This window comes from Sciurus carolinensis, chromosome 4 (assembly GCF_902686445.1).
Source record: "Sciurus carolinensis chromosome 4, mSciCar1.2, whole genome shotgun sequence".
Lineage (NCBI taxonomy): Eukaryota > Metazoa > Chordata > Mammalia > Rodentia > Sciuridae > Sciurus > Sciurus carolinensis.
Window position 1 is genome coordinate 51,382,124 of NC_062216.1, and position 23,666 is coordinate 51,405,789.

At 46.4% G+C, this 23,666-nt stretch overlaps 1 protein-coding gene across 6 annotated transcripts in view; it reads left to right on the forward strand.

The window, feature by feature from the left end:
* Ank1 (ankyrin 1) overlaps window positions 1–23,666 on the forward strand; it is a 216,224-nt gene that overhangs the window by 151,976 nt on the left and 40,582 nt on the right. For all 6 annotated transcript variants that reach the window (XM_047550105.1, XM_047550110.1, XM_047550106.1 and 3 more), the window contains exons 11-28: window positions 1,271–1,369; window positions 1,770–1,868; window positions 2,341–2,439; window positions 3,748–3,945; window positions 4,651–4,749; window positions 5,304–5,402; window positions 10,319–10,516; window positions 12,604–12,702; window positions 14,589–14,687; window positions 14,952–15,050; window positions 16,251–16,343; window positions 16,756–16,828; window positions 17,597–17,620; window positions 18,470–18,566; window positions 19,634–19,712; window positions 21,766–21,863; window positions 21,962–22,186; window positions 23,443–23,597. In XM_047550105.1, the coding sequence (XP_047406061.1) occupies window positions 1,271–1,369; window positions 1,770–1,868; window positions 2,341–2,439; window positions 3,748–3,945; window positions 4,651–4,749; window positions 5,304–5,402; window positions 10,319–10,516; window positions 12,604–12,702; window positions 14,589–14,687; window positions 14,952–15,050; window positions 16,251–16,343; window positions 16,756–16,828; window positions 17,597–17,620; window positions 18,470–18,566; window positions 19,634–19,712; window positions 21,766–21,863; window positions 21,962–22,186; window positions 23,443–23,597 (2,032 nt within the window). The remainder of the gene's footprint in view (window positions 1–1,270; window positions 1,370–1,769; window positions 1,869–2,340; window positions 2,440–3,747; window positions 3,946–4,650; window positions 4,750–5,303; window positions 5,403–10,318; window positions 10,517–12,603; window positions 12,703–14,588; window positions 14,688–14,951; window positions 15,051–16,250; window positions 16,344–16,755; window positions 16,829–17,596; window positions 17,621–18,469; window positions 18,567–19,633; window positions 19,713–21,765; window positions 21,864–21,961; window positions 22,187–23,442; window positions 23,598–23,666) is intronic.

The window sequence follows — 23,666 nt, forward strand, 5'->3', positions numbered from 1 at the left end:
AGGCCTGGGCACTGTGGGTGGCTGCTAAAGCCTGGGAGACGAGTGCATAGGCAGCTGGGAACTTGGTGTGTGCTCATCCTTCATACTTCACTCCTCCTGCACTCGGTTACCACAGCTCCACTAACAAGCCATGGTCCAGGACAGGTTTGTGCTCAGGAGACCTGACTCCAGAATCAGTGTTCATGGTATGCACATGGGTTGAGGATCTACTTCAGCTCCAACCAGGCCCAGGCTGAGAAGCAATGAAGTCTCAGAGAGTGCCTGGCTTTTCCACCTGCTTTGGGGGAGAGTATAATAGCCCAAGCTAAGCTTCCTTCTTCTGCAGAGGGGCTTACCATGGCATTGCTACAGTGGTGAGTTTAGGCCTAAAGCAGATTCCCCCTGTGGCCATGGTTTTTCTCTCTCCTCCCCAAGTCAAAGGTTGTCCAGGAATCTGGTGGGGCTGCAACCCACATTCTCCTTCTCCCCCTTGTCCATTCCCAGGGGAGAACTGAGTAGGGCAAGGCATCTTTCAGGGACAGCAGAGGATGGCCCGGTTATTCATTTGAACATGCTTTCATTGAGCACTGACATCAGGCCAAGCACTAGGGTACTGGAGGCTTCTCAACCTTGGGACTATTGCCATTTGGATTTGATCCTTGTGCTGTGCATAGTGGGATGTTCAACATCATCCCTGGCCTCTACCTATTAGGTACTAAGAGTGCTCCTCTCCTATTTGTGACAATCAAAAGTGTCTCCAGACATGGCCACATGTAGGGGGAGAGTACAAACTCCTCTCCTCTCCCCACCCTTCCCCCTAGTCTGAGAATCACTGCCCTAAAGGGATAGAGCACTAAAAGCACAGGCAGACAAAAATGAAAATCTCTGCCCTGTGGAACTTACCTGTGTATCACACTTAAGAACAGAAACCCATTTCACTTACACTGATCCATGGTTTTGGGGCAGAAAGAACATGATTGGCTTCCCCAAAAGTACTCTTTATTATCAATTTACCCTTGAGGGAACTTTACACAGGCTGTTCTAGTGCTTCCAGAAATATGATGGAATTTTTTTAAAAAGGTTTCCAAACAACATGTTCAGGAACATGTTTGATGCATAAACTGAGAGCATTGTATTTCTTTCATGATTTACACTAAGATTGATCAATTGATGTGTATTTATTCATTGTTCTGTGGGCATCCACTGGTGAGCTGGGACACATAGTCCTACATGTGCTTCTTGGCTAGTGTGTAAGCTCCTAATGTCTGTCTCCCTTTGTGTGGGTCTGCAGAATGGCTTTACCCCCTTACACATTGCCTGCAAGAAGAACCACATCCGTGTTATGGAACTGCTGCTGAAGACAGGGGCCTCCATTGATGCGGTCACTGAGGTAGGAAAGACCCTGCAGATGGGCCCTGGTTCCGCCCTGATCTTCCTCCACTAGCCGTCTCTGAGAGTTGATTGTTCTTTGTAGTTGTAGCTGCAGGGTTGTGTGTGTGCGTGCAAGACAGGACTATTCAAAGGAATGAGCCAAGGATGATTAAGATGAGGGGGCTTGTGTCAAGTCTCAGGGAGCTTTCCAAGATCTGAAGCAATATTTCAAGTTGTAAAAGTGGGCAGAACTTTCCCTCCAGTGATTTTTTTCCTCTGGTCATTTTCCTGAAAGTAAACCCACCTCATTTAACTCCCTCTTCTTGGAAAACTGTTCATGGAGGACCTAGGTACCATCTGGCTCTCTCTTCTTTGTGGGGAAGACAACCACTCAGCTCTCTCACTCTTGTCTGTCCTAGTCCGGCCTGACACCTCTCCACGTGGCCTCCTTCATGGGGCACCTTCCCATAGTGAAGAACCTCCTGCAGCGGGGGGCATCACCCAACGTCTCCAACGTGGTAAGACCTTGGTCACAGCAAGGGTCTTTGCTCTGGGTGGAGGGCTCTAAGGGGAGCTTTGTGTGTGCTCCTGAAGTCTCTGCTCTGGGAATAGAGGTGGGATTCTGAAGGTAGTGAAGGCTTCAGATGTGGGAGAGCCTTCCTAGCTCCTGATGCTCTCCCAATTAAATTTGTTGCACATCTGTAAATCTACAGGATTTTATTTTGGATAATATTTTGGAATTTCTGTGTAATCTGGAAATCCTTTACATGTTTGAATATTCATTAGCTCTGGAATTTATTTTTAAGTATACCTAGAGTACACACACATGCATGGATCTCAGCAGGCCAAAGAGCCACTTGCAGGGGCAACTCCACCTCTTGGATAAAACCCCACCAAAGTGACCCTAGGCTGGCACTTGGGAGTTCTGTGTGTGTGTCCTTTTGCAAACCCAGCATGAATAAATGGTTCTATAATTTTGTTACTTTACAGAAAGTGGAAACCCCATTACACATGGCAGCCAGAGCAGGGCACACGGAAGTGGCCAAATACCTGCTCCAGAATAAAGCCAAAGTCAATGCTAAGGCCAAGGTGAGTTCCAGAGGCAGGAAGGAAAGGATCCTGGGGTGGAGCAGCTCCAGCACAATGAGGGGAATTCATCCTCATTAGAGACTGGGCTGCAGTGTTTTTGGCTCAGTGATCACTTGTCATTCCCATTTAGGTCACAGGCAAAGTTTGGATTCTGCTTTGCAGTGGTTTTAAGAAGCCCAGAGATATAGTTTTAGTGTTAAAGCTGTTACTTTAGAATAATAAAAGTCTGAGGAATATTGTTGGCTGGCAGTGTTTATTTTGCTAATCGTTAGTTGTGGTCTAAAGAGGGAAGCAACTTTTTGAAGGCAGTGCCACCAGTGAAAATCAGCCAAGAATCACTTGATCTAAAAGTAGAGGATTCCCAGAGCACACAGATGCACACCTGTAATCCCAATAACGTTGGAGGCTGAGGCAGGAGGATCACAAGTTCAAGGTCAGCCTGGGCAACTTAGGGAGACCCTGTCTCAAAATAAAAACTAAAAAGGGCTGGGAATGTAGCTCAGTGACAGAGAACCCCTGGGTTCAATCCCCACTATCACAAAAATAAATACATAAAATTAAATAATTAAAAAATAAAAGTGGAGAATTCCCCCTTGTTGTAAATACATTTTTAAAATGTTGGTTGAGTCACCAATAAGAATTGCTGCCGTGTATGCAAGTCAATGGCAAAGATCATGTTTCCTATCCATAGGTGGCAGAAAACTCCCATAGCATTAGGACCTGAGATCTGTGCTTGGACCACAACTCGGGTTGAGCCCAGTGACACAGAGACCTTGTCTTGGAGCCCTACACCTTAGCCTTAAACAGGAAATTGGGCAGGGATAGGACAAAACAACATCCTTCAGCAATGTAACTCTCCCATGACCCCTGACATAGAGAAACTCAAAGTTAAGTTCAAACAGAAAAACAAGTATTTCTACTTGGAAAGGCCCTGGGAAATGGTAATAACAAGTTTATTGAGTGTCTATTAAGTGACCAACACTACATGAGACCCTTTATGTGCATTATCTGCCTACCCCATGAATTCAATATTATTAACCCCATGAAGTCAGTATTATTCTCATTGTATAGGAGGGAGGGCTGAGCCTTTGGACAATTAAGTGAAGAGTGATAAAGTTAAATAAGATAGAGCATATCAGTTTCTATAAATTGAAGACTTTACTCAAATCACAGCTCTTTATCTTCTTAGCTGTGTCCTTGAGAAAATCATTCTACCTTTTGGTGCCTTACCTTTTTTCTCTGTAAAATGAACATTTGAGTTTGATAATGTTAACATTTCCTGATCTTTGTTTTCATTTTGGGGTTCAGGATGATCAGACCCCACTTCACTGTGCAGCTCGCATCGGCCACACAAACATGGTGAAGCTCCTCCTAGAAAATAATGCCAACCCCAACCTGGCCACCACTGCCGGGCACACGCCCCTGCACACTGCGGCCCGAGAGGGCCATGTGGATACAGCCCTGGCCCTTCTGGAAAAGGAGGCATCCCAGGCCTGCATGACCAAGGTACAGCCTTTCTTCTCTTGTTCTTAAAAAGTGACAGGCACCTGTAGTTGCAGCTTCTAGGAAGGCTAGGGCAGGAAGATCACTTATACCCAGGAGTTCAAGGCCAGCCTGGGCAACATAGCAAGAACCTGTCTCAAAAAAAAAAAAAAAGAAAAGAAAAGAAAAGAAAAAGAAAAAAAAAAAAGCTTTAAAGACAAAGACTGGGGCTCCAAGGGAGATTCTTACCTGATCGTCTTTGAAGTTTTAATGACTTGCAGGCAGATGGAAGGGTGGACACCCACAGGACTGGACACCATCTGTGAGCCTGGTGTGTTGTTGTCCTTCCCCAGAAAGGGCAGTGAGCCAGTACCTCTTTCATCCATTCATTCATCCTTCATCCATTTATCGTAGACCAATTATTTCTTGGGCACCTGCTCTAAACCCATCACAGAGAGGTTTTTGGGGATTGAAGAAGGAATAAGTCCCCTTCTTCTCCCAGTGAGCTAGCAGTCTAATGACAATACCAGGCAAGAGAGAAGTGCAGAGGGTGCCTGGTGGAGGAAGCCTGGGTTCCTGAGGTGTTGGCATCTCAGAGGGATCAAAACTTTTTGTTCTGTTGGCATCCTCATGCCAGTTGAGGTGGGAAGCCTCCATTGCCGTGGGTCTTTCCTCCAAGGAGGATGACTCTGGCTTCCTATGGTCCTGACAGCCTGTGTTTATCCTCAGAAAGGATTTACCCCTCTCCACGTGGCGGCTAAGTACGGGAAGGTGAGGGTGGCAGAGTTGCTGCTGGAACGAGACGCACATCCAAATGCTGCCGGGAAGGTGAGTTTGTCCCTCTCCTTCTTGGGTCAAAGGAAACAAAAAAGGATATTCTTCACTACTTGTGAATTCCATCTCTTGTCTGTTTTGCCCATCTTTTGAGTGGACAGCCATCTAGGGAGAATGGCCTTTGAAAGGAGTGATCTTTCTACGAAAGGCCTTGTGGTGTTAGAAGGACCTGGTGGCCTTCTCTGAGCAAGTGTACAATTTCACTGCCCTACATCCCATTCAGGGATGAGTACTTGGCCCTGAGTCCTGCTGGGTATGTCCTCTAGTGACTCCCATTCAAGATGGGCTAGGAACACATTTATTTTTTTAACAGTCACTTTATTTTTTCAAATTTAATTTGCAGGGTTGGGCCTCAAACCCAGGGCTTCATTTATGCTGGACAAGTGCTCTACCACTGAGCTACACCCCCAGCCCATCCTTAGATGAATTTTAACCAGATTTTATCCATTTACAACAAGTGCTGTGGATCCTGTATGCCTAAAGGACTCCCAAGTGGAAAACCCACTGGAGTGAAGCTATTCTCATTTCTCTGTTTTGTCCCTTTACAGAATGGCTTGACTCCCCTGCACGTGGCCGTTCATCACAATAACCTGGAGATTGTCAAGCTGCTGCTGCCTCGGGGTGGCTCCCCACACAGCCCGGCCTGGGTAAGGTGCCTCCCTCGGCAAACCAGGAGTGCCTGGCCCACGGGCACCGAGCCTCTGCCCTGCAGGGGGTTGTTTTGAAAGCAGCCCAAGAGGTCTGATGTTTTGCTTTTATTTTTACCTCAGACACCTCACGCCGCTTCCACAAATGTTACCTGCAATATCATTGCTGCTTTTTGGAAACCAAGAATGTGGTGGGAAGCAGTGGCACTCCTCCACAACAGGTTCCCTGGCAGGGATGGAATTTGCTTTACACACCAAATGTGTGCCCCAAGCAGCTGCGTGTCAGCTGAATTTTGTAAACTAGCTATCAAAGATCAGCTTGGATAAGGATCTTCGGGGAGCCGTGAGCCTTGTTCTCAGAGATTCCTACTCAGTGGGACTGTGGGACAGCCCAGGAGTCCAATTTCCCACCTGCTTTCTGGTGGTCTGATGCTGGGGCAAGGTGACTGCACTTGGAGAAACATCCAAGGCTTTGGGGGAACTTGCTGGAACCTTGAAGGAAGAAGCCTTTTCTGAGTGTGAATGATCACCCCAAAATTTATTTCCTCATGAGTTCAGACATTTAGTTTGTGACTTTCTTTCTTTTTTTTTTTTTTAAAGATACATAGATTTGTAGATATATTCATTCCACTTTATTTTTTTTTTGGGGGGTGCTGGGGATCGAACCCAGGGCCTTGTGCTTGCAAGGCAAGCACTCTACCGACTGAGCTATCTCCCCAGCCCCCTCATTCCACTTTAGATGTATGTCCAGCATGTCAGCATCTGAAATAAGCTGCTGCTGCTATTGGGGGGGGGCTGTTGGGAACAATCAGTAGTGTCCTTGACCCTCAGGGAAGCAGAGTCCAGGGAACTGGCAGGCTGTTTTTGTAAGGCTAGCCTGGGGGAGGGAGTAACACAAGGACAAAGCCAGAGCTAGGAAGGAGCATTTGGGGGGATGCCCTTCCCTGTGGAAAGGTGAGGGCTATGTGGGGTTTGTGCCAGGACTCTGAGGGCTGGTGGCAGGGAAAGGAGAGGGCCAGGGCTAGGCATACAAGAAGGATATCTACAAGTTCATAGTCTGATAGAGCAGTCCAGAAGCATGAGAACCACCACTGGGTGACAATTTCTGGCAGAGCTGTCATGTGGAGGGAGCGTCAGTGCTGCCTGGGAGGGAGCCATAGGATGGTCCCTGTGCGATTCCAGCTGACACCTGCAGACTTTGGAGCAGCAGTAGAACAGGCAGGAGAAAATCAGTGCAAGGCTTCAGTGTTTTCCCTGCTCAGCACGGATGCTCATCTCAACCATACAGCATCTCTTTCCTTCAGACACAGCATCTCCCAGATGCCCCTGTCTCCTCAGGCTTTTGTCCCTGCTATTGTCGTAGTGAACCTCACGTTACTGTGCAGAGGGAGCTCACTGCTGAGATGTCGACTTACTCCTGCTTCTAAAAATAAAAAGCTGGACTCCCCTCCTCCTCCTCCTCACTCTCCTACTTATATAAAAGGAACTGGAGCCAGGTTCATGATATTTAAAGAGAGCTAAATGCAAGTGCAAACGCTGTACAGATGGGTTTTGTTTCCATGGCAAAAAATAGTTTCCAAAGTAGTCTGGCAATTTTGTAGAATTTCACATGCAAATCCCTCTGCACCCAAACCAGACTCTCCCCTTCCTAATTTGATGCTAATGTTGCAACATTTAGGCAGAGCTCTCTCATGCATACAATCCTCCAGATGAGCTCATTTCCTTGGGAAAGAAGAGCCTTTGCCTGGCACACATCCCTCCCTGACTGCTCCCCGACTCTCTGGCCCAGTTGCCTCTTGTCCTTGTCACCTATAGAAGGTCATCATTACCTTTAGTCCTGGTTTGGAGGAAGTTCCAGTGGAATAGCCTATATTCAGAGGTGGTCAGTAGCTCTTGGATCTCTGTTTTAATCCAAGGTGACCTGATAGCCTTAGACGTCTCCAGAGCAAGTTCTCCTCTGGCCAGGAAAGGATGCTGTTCTTGCCAACATGGACACCTACAGTTGCACAAGTGGTCTGGAACTCCTAGTGATATGTCCATGAAAATACTTTAAATCGTGTCAGTGACTTTCCTGTGTACTTTAAAAGAAGTACTAATAATCCTTACTTTCCTATAGCAAATGCCTTCTTTGGGCCAGCACTAGCTGAGGGTGCATCTCATCTCATGGTAACAGCCCTGCTGGAGAAGACATTCTACAGTGCTTGTCTCAGAGATGATGATCTGTATTTGGAGATGGCGCCACATCTCAGGCTTGACCACTAAACTATGTCTCCATTTTTGCTCTTTTGATACAGATAAAAAAATCATTCTGCTTAATTAATTTTATCACAATCAAAATGCTGATCTTGTTATATGAACACAACCCCCTTAATGAACAGTGTCATGTTTTCTCATAGTGGAATCCAATTAAAAAGGAGAAATACTAGAAAGAATTATCTTACATAATTTTGCCAAGAGAATGATTTTTAATTCAATTTAATTTGGGAAGTAAATTACAAATTTTTAATTTCCCCAATGAAAGCCACTTTACAGACCAACCTTGCTATTGTGTTCCATGTTCCATTGCTGCATAACTGAGATTTTACTGTGTTGGTTGGCCCCTTTCATTCCCGTCCATTTTCCTCGCCAGTGATCCTGGAAGAGTAAGAAATGTTGGTTGCCACAGTAAGACCGTGGCTAGCAGAGGGAAATGAAATCCTCAGGAACAACTAGAGGATGCTGGTCAAGGTGGGAAGAAGCTTCTTGAAACAACAGCACATTGATACCCACATGCTCTGGGAAAGGAGTCCTTGGGCCTGGCATCCCTCTTCACCATGAGTGCTCAAGGGTCTTGTTACTTAAGTGTGGTCCTCTGGACCAGCAACATAAACATCATCTGGGAGCATCACCTTCCTAGACCTTCTTAATTATAATCTGCATTTGAACAAGGCCTCAAGTGATTTGCATGCATATTTGAGTTCAAAAAAATTCTGGCATTGACTTTTCTGTCATTCTATTATGGGACATTAGATAAGGCATTTGCCCCTCAGGGAATTGGCTTCTTTATCCATAATATAGGATAGCAATAAAAATGCCTGTGTTTAGTACCTTATATGGTGCTGGTGAAGCTCAAAAGAGATAATGTAGGTAAAAGTGGTTTCTAACAATGACCAGGAGCCCGTCTGTATATACTCACCTGTCTATGGTTGGATAAGAGGTTTGGTTTGCCCCAGTTGTAAACCCATGCACTACTTCCTCCATGGAGACAGTTTTATTTAAATAAAACAAACAAACAAACAAAAAAAACCCAACAGAATGAACAGAAGACAGTGGCATAATTGACTAAAGTCCAAGCTCCTTCATAATGCCTTATGAACCAATGCACCACAAAACCATATTAGTTTTATTCCCTCCTATATCTTCGTTTTGGATTCTTCCTATACATTATCATATTTTATCTACCCATAATTTTGAGAAATGAAAAAGGTAGATGCACTTATCCTCTTTTTAAAAAATTTTGTTCTAATTAGTTATACATGACAGCAGAATGCATTTTGATTCATTGTACACAAATGGAGCACAGCTTTTCATTTCTCTTGTTGTACACAATGTAGAATCACACCATTCGTGCAATCATACATGTACATAGGGTAATGATGTCTGTCTCATTCTACCACCTTTCCCACCCCCATGCCCTCTCCCCTCCCCTCATTCTCTACCCAATCCAGAGTTCCTCCATTCTTCCCTTGCATCCCCCCCATTATGGGTCAGCATCCACATATCAGAGAAAACATTTGACCTTTGGTTTGGGGGGATTGGCTTATCTCGCTTAGCATGGTATTCCCCGACTCCATCCATTTACTTACAAATGCCATAATTTTATTCTTCCTTAAGCCTGAATAATATTCTATTGTGTATATATACCAGTTTCTTTATCCATTCATCTGTTGAAGGGCATTTATGTTGCACAGTTTAGCTATTGTGAATTGAGCAACTGTAAACACTGATGTGGCTGTGTCACTGTAGTATGCTGATTTTAAGTCCTGGGTATAGGCCAAGGAGTAGGATAGCTGGGTCAAATGGTGGTTCCATTCTAAGTTTTCTAAGGAATCTCCATACTGCTTTCCAGAGTGGTTGCACCAATTTGCAGTGCCATGTATGAGTGTACCTTTTTCCCCATATCCTCACCAACACTTGTTGCTTGTATTCTTGATAATTGCCATTCTGACTGGAGTGAGATGAAAGCTCACTTAGTAGTAGTTTTAATTTGCATTTCTTTAATTGCTAGAAATGTTGTACATTTTTTCATATATGTATTTCATATAAATACATATTTCTGTATTTCATAAAAGAAATACAGAAAAAAAGCCTAGGAGGTAGAATACTTGCCTCAGGTCACACAGCTAGTTTGGAGTGGAATAAGGACTGGCTCCCATTACCTGGTACATGTCCCTTTCCCCTACCCTGCCTGATGCCTGCAGGCCCAAAAGTCAGCACCTGACCCAACTGTGCAGAGAAAGAGAAAGGCTGCTGTTTCTTTCCTTCATGAATATCGGGGGTTTTGGGTCATTCTTATTGAAACAGGAACCTTTAACTTCTTCACCCACCTAGCCCTCTAGTTGTTCTGTAGGCTACTTAAATTGAATCCCAGCTTTGCTCCTTGACAGAGCATTTCCTGCCCAGCAGTTTTTGTGAGTAGGATAACACAGAATAGATGGTGAGGGACAGACATTTCCTGGCTGTGGGAGCCTGGAGAGCCATCTTCAAATCTAATGGCTTTTGTTTGTTTGTTTATTTAAATTGCTCTCCTGGGTGACACCAGCCCTGTACAGTGGGTATTCAGCTGGCCTAGAGCCATGCCCAGCCCTCCCTCATGCACTCATATTGTCAACACAGCATTCCTGTCACCAAGCTCTGTGTGGCTTCTTCTATTTCAGAATGGATACACCCCTTTGCACATTGCCGCCAAGCAGAACCAGATGGAGGTGGCCCGCAGTCTGTTGCAGTACGGGGGGTCAGCAAATGCAGAGTCGGTGCAAGGTGTGACTCCCCTTCACTTGGCTGCCCAAGAAGGTCATGCTGAGATGGTTGCTCTGCTCCTTTCGAAACAAGCCAATGGCAACCTGGGAAACAAGGTAGGTACGGCACCCTTGGATTTGCCCTGTAGTCTCAGTAGTGTGTGTTGGTGTTGGCTCACTAGATTTAAATCTACATGTTGAGCACCTAGCATGTGCTCAGCTTCTGAGTCAGGACGTGTGTATGTGTGGTCCTTACAACAAACAGCCCTGTGTAAATTTTGTCTAAGTTTGTGAATGAACCAACAGTCAGAAAGAGTGCTTGTTCCCGCAATTGCAGGTTACTGAACCAAAACTTTGCCTTTTCTCCTACACCACACTGCCTTTCTCAACAGATTCATGATATACAAGAAAGTCAAAATGAAAACCCAAATATAGGCCAGTGTGTACATTCAGGAGTATATTCAGTAATTTGGTACTAAATATCCACTTTCTGTAGGGGAGGAATTTTTAAAAATACTGTTCTATACATTGGACTAGGAATTCTTAATGCAGGAGTATAGGTATTTCAGCATGACATCTCCTAAAATTTTACACAATGCTTTGTGTGGATGGGCATTTGAATGGCTTTCTGGGTGAGCTGTTCCTCGATTCCCTCAGCTTCTCAAAGGAACTCACCACCCAAAAGAAACTTGAAAATAACTATTTTATTTAAATATAATTCATGATATATTCATCCTTTCAATTGTACAATTCAGAGGTCTTTAGTACATTTTAGAATTGGAAAACCATCACTATCTAACTTTAGAACATTTTCATCACCCTAAAAGGAAATTACATCTCTATTAGCAACCACTTCCAATTCCCCACAAAACCCTGGTCCTTGACCACCACCTATCTGTCTCTGAATTTACCTATTCTGGAAATTTCATATAAATGGAATCAAATAATATGAAGAGCCAATTCTTTAAATGATCAATTAACATAGCCATTTCAGAAAGGGAAGCATTTCAAGGATGACTTCAAATTTGATCCATTGGCTCTTTTCATAGAGATTTGGATAGGTGACTCCCAACCAGGGAACCATTGGTGGAGCCATTGTGGTCTATGGCATTCTGGGTGTCTCCCTTGTCCTATTTAAAGCAAACTACCTAAGAAGACAGTAATGGTGGTGCTGGGTCTTTGTTCTGGAAACACTCTCACCCATGCCACACTCCCGAGACTCTTGGCGTTACCCTGAGAACCAGGCCAGTCACCTGCCTGGGGTGCTAGCAGTTGACACAGTGACATTGGCACAGGCACCTGCAGTTAGAGAGGGATACTGTTTGTTGGCTTCTGGTCATCCTTGGGGAATGCAGAAGGCAGAGGAGGACAAGTAGAGTCACTAATGGGGCCACTACCTATGACTACAGTGGAATCAGCTCTTAGTCCTACTGCTAGCAGAGTGTATTGAGGTAAGGTACAGGGAGGAGAAGACTTCTGACATTTTTGTGCAAACAAGACCTCTGATACATTACTACCGTCTGGAGAAATCTGTGATGAAAAGTCCAAAAATGTGGTCTTTTCACTCCCAGATCTTTACAAATCCTCCCCGCTCTTTACAGCGCTGCACTGGCTGTGATCCCATAATAGTACGCTATATTTAAAGAGCACATTGTGCTTTTCAAAGTGATTTTACATGAACTGTGCTTTCTCAAATGCTCCTTACATTGCCTTGAGATAGGTCAGGGATAGAGTCCCTATTTTCTAGATTTGGAAACCAAGGCTCTAAAATTTACCATGGAAATAGGAAGTATTACAATTGGAAGGTACTGTAAAGTTCATCTCTGACCTGTGAGTCAAATTCAACCCACCGCTTGTTTGTGAAAATAAATCTTTATTGGAACGTGGCCATGCCCATTCATTTCCATGTTGGTCAGAGCTGCTTTGTTAGCGGTAAAGTTGGGTACTTGCTACAAAGACACAGATTTAAAATATTGACAGTCTGGCCCTGAACAGAAAAATTTGGCACTTCCTGATTTCATTTGGCCATCTCATTTTTTTAGGTAGGAATATTGAGGCTCAGAACAGGAAGAGTTTTGCAAAATAGATGGACAGATAGCAGGCTTTGACTACAAACCAAATCAGGCTCCAGAACTCAGTGCTCTGTCACAATGGCCTGGAATTATTTTCTGGCTCAAAGCTGATGATCATCTTTTTCTTTCCAGAGTGGACTCACTCCTCTCCATCTGGTAGCACAAGAAGGCCATGTTCCAGTGGCAGATGTGCTCATCAAACATGGTGTCACAGTGGATGCCACCACCCGGGTAAGGCAGGCAGCCCTGAGCTTCCATCCTTATGGCTCCCCCTCCTGAACCTATGTGCTCTGACACAAGCCTAGGGCACCTCCCTTACACTTCAGAATCATCTCTTCCCTTGAGAAACAGAATCCTAAGGATCTGGTGGAACTTTCTTCTCTGCCACTTTCCGGAGCTGACAGTGGAATTCAAGGACATCATCCTAATGATCTCATTTTCTAGTTGGGAATTTTAAAAAGTTTGCTGGAGCTTTGAGCCTCTGCAGCAAGAACTTGAGAGGAATGTTTAATTGTGATCTGTCTCAAATAAGTTGAAGGGGCAGGTCAAAAGGGTGGGTTTCCTTGGAGTCACTCAAAAGTGAAGCGCCTTCTACTCCAGCTTTTAGTTGAATTCAGCTCAACTTGCTTTGAACCTCTTTTGTGTGCAAGGAGCTCAGTGAGGTGGTGTGAACACAGCATACATGGTTTGGAAACTGGACTGCAGGCATTTGCGGTTTAGTGTGGAGATGATTGCAAGAGATAGGAAGGAATGGAAATATGATATTGGCCTGAGAAAAGAGCTGGGAGCCCAGAGGGGGCCAGGGAGCTTCCAGCTGGTGGGAAGAAGGAGGCTTCTTGGAAGAAGTGCATTTTGCTCCTTTCATCACAAGGCAGCTGTATTAAAAGGAAGGGACAGAGTGATGCCACCACCAGCCCCACCCCTTCTAGAATTCTCCTGGAGCACCAGGCAGCATGAAGTCACCCTGAGAAAACTGGGAACCTCTTCTTTATCCCCACCTACTTGCTTTTTCAACAGGAATCTGTTTAAAACACCCAAGAATGTTCTGGATATTTGGGGCTTCAACTTTGTGCCCAGTTTAGTCTTTTGGGTTCCTTCCCTGAGAGACCCTATTCTGTAGGTTAGAACTGCCTAAGGAATCCCAAAGCCAGCCTGTTACATGAGGGCCTAGCCTACAGAGTCTATATTAAGATGGTCTGTGCAGTCTGGCACTGGCTCTCTGGAGACATTTGGAACCACAGAGTTCAGAGGGACTTGACTCAGAAGTGGCACCAAAATATTTGATGGGGCCTGGGGATGTAGCTCTGGTAGAGCACTTGCTTGGCATGTGTGAGAACCTGGGTTCAATCCCCAGTACTGAAAACAAACAAAAAATATCCATCAGGATAGATTCTTGAAAATAAGCTCCTTCACAGACCAAACTCACATGAATAAGTAACCACAGCCTACCATGTCAAGAAATGACCAGTTCCTATAAATTCCATTGTACTACAACCCAGGCAGCCTTGTGAGATGTTACAATGGGATTTCACTTCTCTAATAGAAATAAGTCTACTGTCAACAGGGTCAGCCAGGATTCCATGTGTCCATCTGTCCTGCTCTTAACGCTCTTCTCAGCAGAGGGCCCCATTGCTGTTCCTGTCTTCCTAAAATAACCCAGATTCTGGCTCCCGGCTCTCACCATTGTCCCTCCAACCTCTGTTCTGACTTTCCCTCTAAGTGTTGCCGCAGTCCTTAAGCACCTCTCTGTCCTCTTCCACTTCATCTCAGATGCACTCATTCATCTCCAAGGCTGAGGATGAGTCCTAGCCCAGCCCTCTTGGCAAGATTCAGTGTCTGCTTTTCTGTCGCCTATTTGACATCTCCTCTTGGCTCACTTCCAAACATCTCAGCCTTTACTTGTCTGACAATGAACCCTGCTCCTTCCCAGGCCAGTGGTATCTGGTTGACAATAGCAGGATACCTCATAGCAGCTGTTGGCCTTCCAAAGGGTTCCTCATACACTCTCTTTAAATCACCTGCCTTTTCTAAGGATTTAATTAAATGCACAACTCATGGTGGCTTGCAGTCTGTCCAGAAGCCCTCCTGGTCACCCATGCTCATTTCTTGCTTTTCAGATGGGTTACACTCCACTCCATGTGGCCAGTCATTATGGAAATATCAAGCTGGTGAAGTTTCTACTACAGCACCAGGCAGATGTCAATGCCAAGACCAAGGTACAGGGTGCCTTTGATCCCACTCCTTTATGGGCATTTCTTAAGTGCCCAATTAGAATGGAGCCAGACCTACTCTAAGCACACCTGGGGTTCTGCCACAGTTTTATACTTGGATCCTGAAGGAGGAAATGGAGATAATGGGTTTTTTTGTTTTGTTTTGTTTTGTTTTGTCACAAGTAGAAGGTGAATGGGTTCTATAGTATGTGGATGGTTCTTTCTCTACTAGCTAGCTGATTCTGCTAAAATATCTACCTCACTTTATAGCTAGGATACAGCCCCTTGCACCAAGCGGCCCAACAAGGACATACTGACATTGTGACTTTGCTGCTGAAAAATGGCGCTTCCCCAAATGAGGTCAGCTCGGTGAGTACCCACCCTGGCCTGATTTCAGAAAACTGCTCTTCCCTGAGCATCAGCCATGGGAGACATCCCTTAGCAATAGAGGTTGGTACACACATCTGGGGCCCAGACAAAGCTGCAGCACTTTGGGTATCCCAGGGGATGGGATATTGTGATCAGTTTCTCTTTCTGGTGACTGAAAGTTATCCTTTTAAGTAGCAGTTACACTCCCCCTTTTATTTTATTTTTATTTTTTTATTTTATTTTTTTTGCGGTGTTGGGGATTGAACCCAGGGCCTTGTGCTTGCAAGGCAAGCACACAAGCTATATCCCCAACCCTCCCCTTTTATTTTTGATTAAACATTCTTGTTGATGTCTCTTCCGAAGTATGTGAAACCGCATTCAATGTGGTACAAGTGAACCAAATTAAATGTCTTGTAGAGTGACTGATCTTTGAGGGCCTTGGGATTATCCTTAGCAATCTCAGTGATCAGGGCTCAGTATGAACTTCTTGTCTGACAGTGTGAGGTTTTATTAGATTCCCTCTATGGCTTCTCCCAACTCTGAAAGTATGTGGACCTTTGACTACAAATGTGAGTCCCGAAATTGTAACTGCAGATGGGGCTGAATCTGAATGAATCCTGGGCCATGTCCTGAAACATTTTTAAGAAAACTTAAAAATGAAAAATAGTCTCAATATCATTTGATTTTCACTTAGCTCTTTCTCTTAAAATCAAAGTAGAAAATATGGTTCCTATCCTATTTCTGATGACTTGTGATTTCTGATTGGTCTAACTCACTGAAGTAGAGGGATGGTTTTAACTAATGTGATGACGTTACTGACCCCCAGAGTAGTGAGTGTTACTCTGTGCACTCCCGTTTCAGAATCACACATGGTGACTTCTGATACCCTCCTCCCCAGCGGGTTCCCTCTGGGCAGTCTTGCCTTGCCTGACGATGTACCTGCTCTCATTTCAAGCCCCACACAATACTACAGCATGAGGGGTCAGCGCCCTCCTCTCTCCCTGCTGTATCTAGTCTGAGTGGGCATTCAGGCTCTCCCAGTGGGGCAGCGATCTTGCTCTTGGCTCCAAGGCAGAGTCTGTCCATTCAAACCCTTCTGAACAGTCAGAGGTGAACTTGGACTCTGTACAGGTGGCGGGCCGACCTCCCTTTCTTGCTCCCTTATCTCATCCCACCCTCTTGCTGCCGTTTTTTTTCTAGAATGGAACCACACCTCTGGCAATAGCCAAGCGTTTGGGTTACATTTCTGTGACCGACGTGCTTAAAGTTGTCACGGACGAAACCAGTGCAGCGGTACGTGTGCTCCTCCCCGGCACTGCCCCTCATGCACACAGCCTGACAGGCAGGGCGCCCTGTGAGTGACTCTACAAAGCTTCCAGTAGGAAGCACAGTGCCAAAGGGTGACCCAGTTGACTCCATACTCAGTTGAGCAGGGCTATACTGCCACCCAGTGGCCTGAGGAATTAGGGCGGGGGCCAGACCTAAGGGAGCAGCGTTGAGGTGGATGGGCCTTGGGAAGGATGAGGTGGATGGGCTCCAGGATGCCGCCAGGCCTCAGCTTCCTGGGTCTGGTTTTCTTTGAGGGGCACAAACTTCCTTTCCCACCCCCTCTCCTGTCTCCTTATGGTGATCAGGTAACTGCTGGGCTGGTGAAAGGGTGGTGCTGCTCTGTTTGGGTTGAATTCTCGCTGCCTTCTCCTTTCAGTTAGTCAGTGACAAGCACCGCATGAGTTACCCTGAGACAGTGGATGAGATCCTGGATGTCTCTGAAGATGAAGGTAAAGTCAGGGAGGGGTCAGTGAGCTCAGACCAATGGGAGCAGAGGGGCGATGAGCATCCTCAGTGGCTTCCTGACCCCCCGCCAGGCAGCAAGGGTCCCTTTCAGCCACAGGGGTTCTGCAGAAGTGCATTGAAACTGAGGAGGCCCACTTTTTACAAATGTTATCAAAACAACTGCTTTCCTATAGTCTTAGGTGGAGGAAAATTGACATCTCAGAGAATAACATTTAAAATTTTGTGAAGTCTCACAAGTACATGTGTGTTTGCATGTATGATGAATGTGTATCAAATCGAGTGTGATTCTGCTCAGCTCAACTCTAGGGCTGTGAGGAACTGTAATCACATTCTGCCTGGAGCTTTCCTGGTGCTTTGAACAAATAACAAGTGAGTTGTTTAAAATCCGTGAGAATGCATTTTAATAAGCTGCTCTTATGACCACATAGTGGGTCAGTAGGGTTCAAGTTCTGTCCATTATTGTGAAGTTACTCCAGTTTCAACTTTATGAACTACCAAGCACTTTTACTATTTTTCCTTCCCCCAAATAAGCCTTGTATCCTCACTTGAGTTTGAGGAAACTCTCATGAAGCAGAATAGTGGGGTTGGACTGGGTTCACTCTGTAGCCCCTTCCATCTATAATTTGGTGGTTATACAAACTTTGTCAATTGGACAATTTTATTTTTCCCTGCGTGCCCTTGATAGCATACCTCTTGCTTTGCCTGACTTCAATGCTGTCCTTCCTTCAACTTGGCTCTTCTTTGCTTTCCAGGAACCGCTCACATATCTATAATGGGTATGAAACATTTTCTGTTCCCTGTGGTCTTTTCTCACCAGAGTGCATTCCACCCTCAGCAACCCAAGTTCCCACTAATCCATTTCTGCTTTCCATTCTCTGATGGCTCACAATCTGAGCCCAGAGCTTGACTAAAACAGAACATTTACACCCAGGAGTTCCATCCCGAGTGGGTGACTCCTACCTATCCATCTCTGTGTCTGTGCCTATGCCACCGTGTTTGTGGTCATCACTGCATGAGCGGTTGTGATTCCATCCTGTCAGTTCCAGTTCACAAGGCCAGGACCCTCACTGCTAATGGCCGTCAATGACAGGCAAGGGCAAGGACCCAGGCTCCAACTCCAGTTCAGGCAAAGAAGAAGAAACGAAGAGGCGGTGTGGGGTGTAGGCAGCTAATTCACCAGTAGCTTAAACTTCTTTGTCATGAAACTTTAGAAAAAATGAGGTTTCAGGGACCATGTTACAAACAAACAAACAAAAAACCCTACAGCCCTTCAAAATGAATCGTTTCTATCCCAGTGTAGTTTATCACTCTGTATTGGCAGAGTGGGAAAGAACAGTAATGACTCTATTTGCTATCACTGCACACGCTAGAAGGTCTGATCTGCGATGAGACTTGTGAAGCTAAGAAAGTTCTTTCTGGCTCTTCTATTTCCTATAAAGTCTGGTATGGGCTAAGTTAGGAGCTGACCACTCTACACTGTACATCAGGGCTGGACAGAGTCACGGCTAATGGTCCCCTTGAAGCATTAGAGATCTCCCTGTGCAAGCTTTAAGAGGTGGACCAGGAAAAGCACTTTTTTCAGGAGGTCTCTAGTCTGTCACTCACTTGAGCTTGTGTTCTTTCAGGGGAAGAACTTGTTGGCTCCAAGGCTGAGAAGCCAGATTCCAGGGACTTGGATGAAGAGAAAGAGCTGTTGGATTTTGTGCCGAAGCTAGACCAAGTGTAAGAAAGGGCTCACTGGAGGGGCACAACCCTGCAGCTCAGAGTAGGATTGTGGATTGAGGAGAAGTCACAAGGACAGGCCCAGGTGTGCTGCCAATATAGATGGAAGACTGACAGGCCAGGCTGCTGCACACCAGCACCTTGACCAGCAAGCACGTGCACAAAGACCTCCCTCACAGTGCACTGTCTAGTTGGGTCTCTTCGCTTTCAGCATCCCTGACATCCAGCTTTCTCCCCCACACTCACAGACTCACATTCACACCTCTTCTCCTTCTCATGCATGCTCAGCTTCTCCCCCAGAATAATCCTTGGAGAAAGGTTCAAGTTAGAAACTTGCCAAGCTAATATCAAACACTGACCACATCCCTGGGTCCATGAGGTACCTTAGAGAAAACCCACAGAGGTTCTCTGTCCACCCAGAACCCATTTCTCAGTCCTTCCTCTGTCTGATGTGAGTTATGCCACCATAGATCCATTTTTCCACAGAGATGTTTTGCAAAAGAATCTATAATCAACCACTTTTTAGAAACACTGAGGTGTTTCCCATGGCTTAACAAAACCAGACAGCAGGAGTAGGAAGGGAAAGTATAAGGAAGTTTAATGAGCTTGTGTTTCCTAAATATCTGTTAGGAAAAAAATACAGAACTTGGACCCTGGCTGTAAAGATTCATTTGGCAGGATCAAAACCAACACCAAGTGCAGTATAGATTGATGTATTTGGGAGGACCAAGTAAGGGTCCTATTAGCAGGCACTAGAGAGCTACAGAAAGGGACAAATGAGTGTGGTCTGGAAGAGGTGGAAGAATTTCATGGAGGAGGAGGGTCTTTCCAAGAGATATTAAGGGCAGCTAGGCTCTGCAGGGGCATGAGGGAGGAGACAGCTTCAAGTCTGCTCAATGTGTGGAATCATCTTATTGCCCATGCAAGTGGGTATTGAGGCTGAGGTGAGGGGTGGGGTGCTAGATCATTACAAAGGTACTGAGGTCTTTCACTTAGGTCTCTTGGGAAAGATAGGGAGTGATTTCAAAAGATCTGCCTGTCAATTTTCCAATATTCCTGGTACACAGGGTGGAATCTCCAGCCATCCCCAGGATTCCTTGTGTCACACCTGAGACAGTGGTGATTCGATCTGAAGAGCCAGAACAGGTAAGAAACACCATTTCTCTTTTATTCCCATTTGCGGAGTGAAGATAGGACCCAGACAATGCTTATTTTGAGATGACCTGTGGGACAATAGGAGCTAGCACCAAAAAACTTGTAGTGCTTCCAAAGCACTTTTAGGCCTGTGATTCCATGTTGTCCATGTAGCCCCATATTGTCCGCATTCTCATTATCCCAGTTGTGAATACCGTGGGACTCAGGGAGCTCCAGGGTGTAGGAAACACCATGATAATAGTCTATTGATGAGTGAGGTTGAGAACTGACACCAGCAGTTCTGGCTCCAAAGCCCATGTTCGTGGCCAAACCTCTCTGCACATACTCTCTGCACTCTGGGGCAGCCAACTGGGAAGGAAGCCCACCTGTGGTGGGTAGAGTGCAGCCTGCACATCCCACAAAGCTCTGGGCAAATTACAGAACTCTGTGCTCCTCTCACACAATCATAAGAGGGAACAGCTTCTATCTCACCTTCCTCCAAGGAATGCTGAGAGCCAGAAACACCAATAAAGACAGAAAGGAGATGCCAGAGAGCTGCTTTGGGTGTAGGGCATTATTCATTATGGTACCCTGTTTTGTGGTTTCCAAGATTACCACTTGAATTTGTACAGAAAAGCAGGGATCAGAGGTAGGAATTTATCCCTCTTAATTTTATGCTATTGGCACTATTTTCCAGGACAGGGGAACTTCCTAGGGAGAAATGAAGGTGGTGCAGTGTTTAAGGTTGGACATCACTGTCCCGAGGCCTGATAGCTGAGCCAGTCATGACTGTTAGATTCTAGCTGAAGTTAATTTCTTCCTTTGTTCCCTAAGTGGTGTCTGTCTCAAAGCAGCAGCCATATCCCTGGACCCAAAAGTGGCACATAGGAATAAGCCAGCCATATGGCTGCCCAGTGGCAGGGTATATCACAGCAATGCAACATGGGTGTCACTGGATGGCATTTGAGAGAGAAATATGGCCCTGGTAACTGCTGTGGCATATTCCCTGGATGCTGCTATCCAAAGACAGCAGTGAGAACCAACTGAGTAGACCTGGGTTCTGTTGTTTCCTGACCACTGAGCCACACCTTCAGCATCTCTCTTCAACTCTCCTTAAGTCATAAACTCACATCAGTGGCACTTCACTGGAGTCCCATTAAGTGCCCTGTCTAGGGTGCAGCATATCCTATATGAGAGGACCATGAACATCCGCCTTCTAGGAGTTGCTATCCAGCTGGGAAGAGTGGACCTGGACACATGAGACCAGGTAGCACAGAGGGCAGGAAGGGTAGTGAAGTGCTCAATGACATGATGTGAGTAAGCCCTTCCAGAGTGCAGAGAAGGAAGACTAGAGTCAACAGGACAGCTCCATAGAGGAGAAAGGACATGAAAAATAGATGATTGGAGTAGCCAAAGCCGGGGGCAAGAATGATCTGGACCAGGGGGAGAAGATGAATAGAAGCAGAGTTAAGAATCTATCTAAAGGCCACTGAGGCCACATGGAGACCCTGCTGGGTCTCCGGAGTCCTCGTGGTGTTCAAGGCCCTATTACGAGGCAGCTCCATGGCCCCTTCAGTTGCAAGGAATGTCCCCCCTTCCACAGAGGAAAAGACAGGAAGCCCCAAAGGGCCTGGTACGTTCACTTCCTGTACCTCAGATGCCTACCAGGCAAGTAGGTAGGAGGGGATGGTGCAGGGTCCAGGTTCAACTCTATAGGAAAAGCCATTCTACCTGGACAGAGCTTCTCCATGGGGGCACTGTGGGAGGGAACAGTGGGCAGGTGGGCAATGGATGCAGCTGGCAGGGGACCTAGAACCAGACTGAAGAGCAGGGACTCATTCCATCTGTTCCCACACTCTGCTCCAGGGTCTGGAGCCAAGAAGAGGCCAGCAAGGTGGGAGGAAGCCAGTACTTCCCTTTAGACCCCAGGAATTCCTTGTCCCAAAAGAGTGAGGGGGTGAGCATGTGAAAGCACTTTCTCCATGGGGCCACTCCAGGGCTTTCGTGGCCTGCTGCAGGGTTCAGGTCGCTCAGGGGAGACAGGGGGCCCTTTTCTCCTCTTTAGGCATCTAAAGAATATGATGAAGACTCACTCATCCCCAGCAGCCCTGCCACGGAAACCTCAGACAACATCAGCCCAGTGGCCAGCCCTGTCCACACAGGGTGAGTGACACAGGACTCTGGGACCCACTCTGTCTGTCTTCTGGGTGGCGGGGGCCGTGCAGCAAAGGTGCCCAACATGGATCTGCCTGTGCCTCCAGGTTTCTGGTGAGCTTCATGGTAGATGCCCGAGGAGGCTCCATGAGAGGAAGTCGCCACAACGGCCTGAGGGTGGTGATCCCCCCACGGACCTGTGCAGCACCCACACGTATCACCTGTCGCCTGGTCAAGCCCCAGAAGCTGAGCACACCACCCCCGCTGGCTGAGGAGGAGGGCCTGGCCAGCAGGATCATCGCGCTGGGGCCCACGGGGGCCCAGTTCCTGAGGTGAGACGCTGCTTCGAGGGGCATGTGGGCAACATGTGGCCCTAACCCAGTCCTGTCCTGGCCACCCCTCTGCTGCCACCTCAGCAGCAACCACTTAGAACCACCTCGCCACAGGGCAGAGCTGCAGGAGCATCATATTTCTCTGCTCTCATGACAGAAACAGAACCCAGAGCCTCGCTCCCCTTGCCCTGCTCCCTCAGGTACTCTGAGTCCATAGCAGAGCTTGCTGTCTCAGATCTTACTGTGGCTCGAGAGAGGGAATGGAGAGGGGCTACTTTGGGGACCTCCATGGTGTAATTATGTATACACTGAAGTGGTGGCACTAGAAGGCAGCCCCTACAGCACTGTCCTTCAGGACCACAAGTTGAATGGACTTCAGGTGCCTATTCCTTACCTTCTCTGAAGCAGACTAGAGTCTGCCTGGAGCTTTCTTGTCCTTCAGACAGCAGCATCCAGGGGTGTAATGTTGGGACAGGTCCGGCCTTCCCATCTCCATCCACCCTCCTGTCACTTGTCATTTGCAAAGCTTTCTTATTGATTTTCTCTTTAAATGTAACCCTTAAGTCCTACCTCAAAGGAAATGTCATTATGGCCATTTAATAGATGAGAATGCCAAGGCTCAGAGACCTATGTAGGGATATCACATGTTTTTGGTTTGTTTGTTTGTTTTAGGTAGTTGTTTTGTTTGTTTGTTTTGATTTTTGTGTGTTTGATTGGTTTTCTGTTTGGTTTTGTTTTGTTTTTTGTTTTTGTTTTTTGTACCAGAGATCAAACCCAGGGGTACTTAACCACTGAACCACATCACCAGCTCTTGTTATATTTTATTTAGAGACAGGATCTTGCTGAGTTGCTTAGGGCCTTGCTAAATTGCTGAGACTGGCTTTGAACTCACAATCCTCCTGAGCCGCTGGGATTACAGGCATGCACCACCATGCCCAGCATTCACATGGGTATTTGTAATTGGGTCTGAGGGTGAGATCATTTGACTGAGCCTCAGCAATGCACACAGGACAGGAGGGTTGCTGTCCCTGCACCTGTGCCTGCCCTACCTGTCACTCCAGGCTCATGGGGAGCCTCAGGAGCCTGAGACAGGTCTATTCCACTCCAGAGAACTACCGAGAGGGGGCCTCCACTGTGGCCATGGGACCCCCCTTTTCCTTCCAGGCAGAAGTTAACTGCCCCTTCCCCACTGTGTCCTGCACCACCAACTCATGCAGAGAGCAATCTGCCCACCATCTGCTCTGTCTCTGTCTCAGCCCTGTGATTGTGGAGATCCCCCACTTTGCCTCCCATGGTCGTGGGGACCGCGAGCTTGTGGTTCTGAGAAGTGAAAATGGCTCTCTGTGGAAGGAACACAAGAGCCGCTCTGGAGAAAGCTACCTGCAACAGATCCTCAATGGGATGGACGAAGGTAACAGAGTCCCAGGGATACCAGGTCCCTCACTTTTGGAAGATAGAATTTGAGGCTGCATGTTTGGGG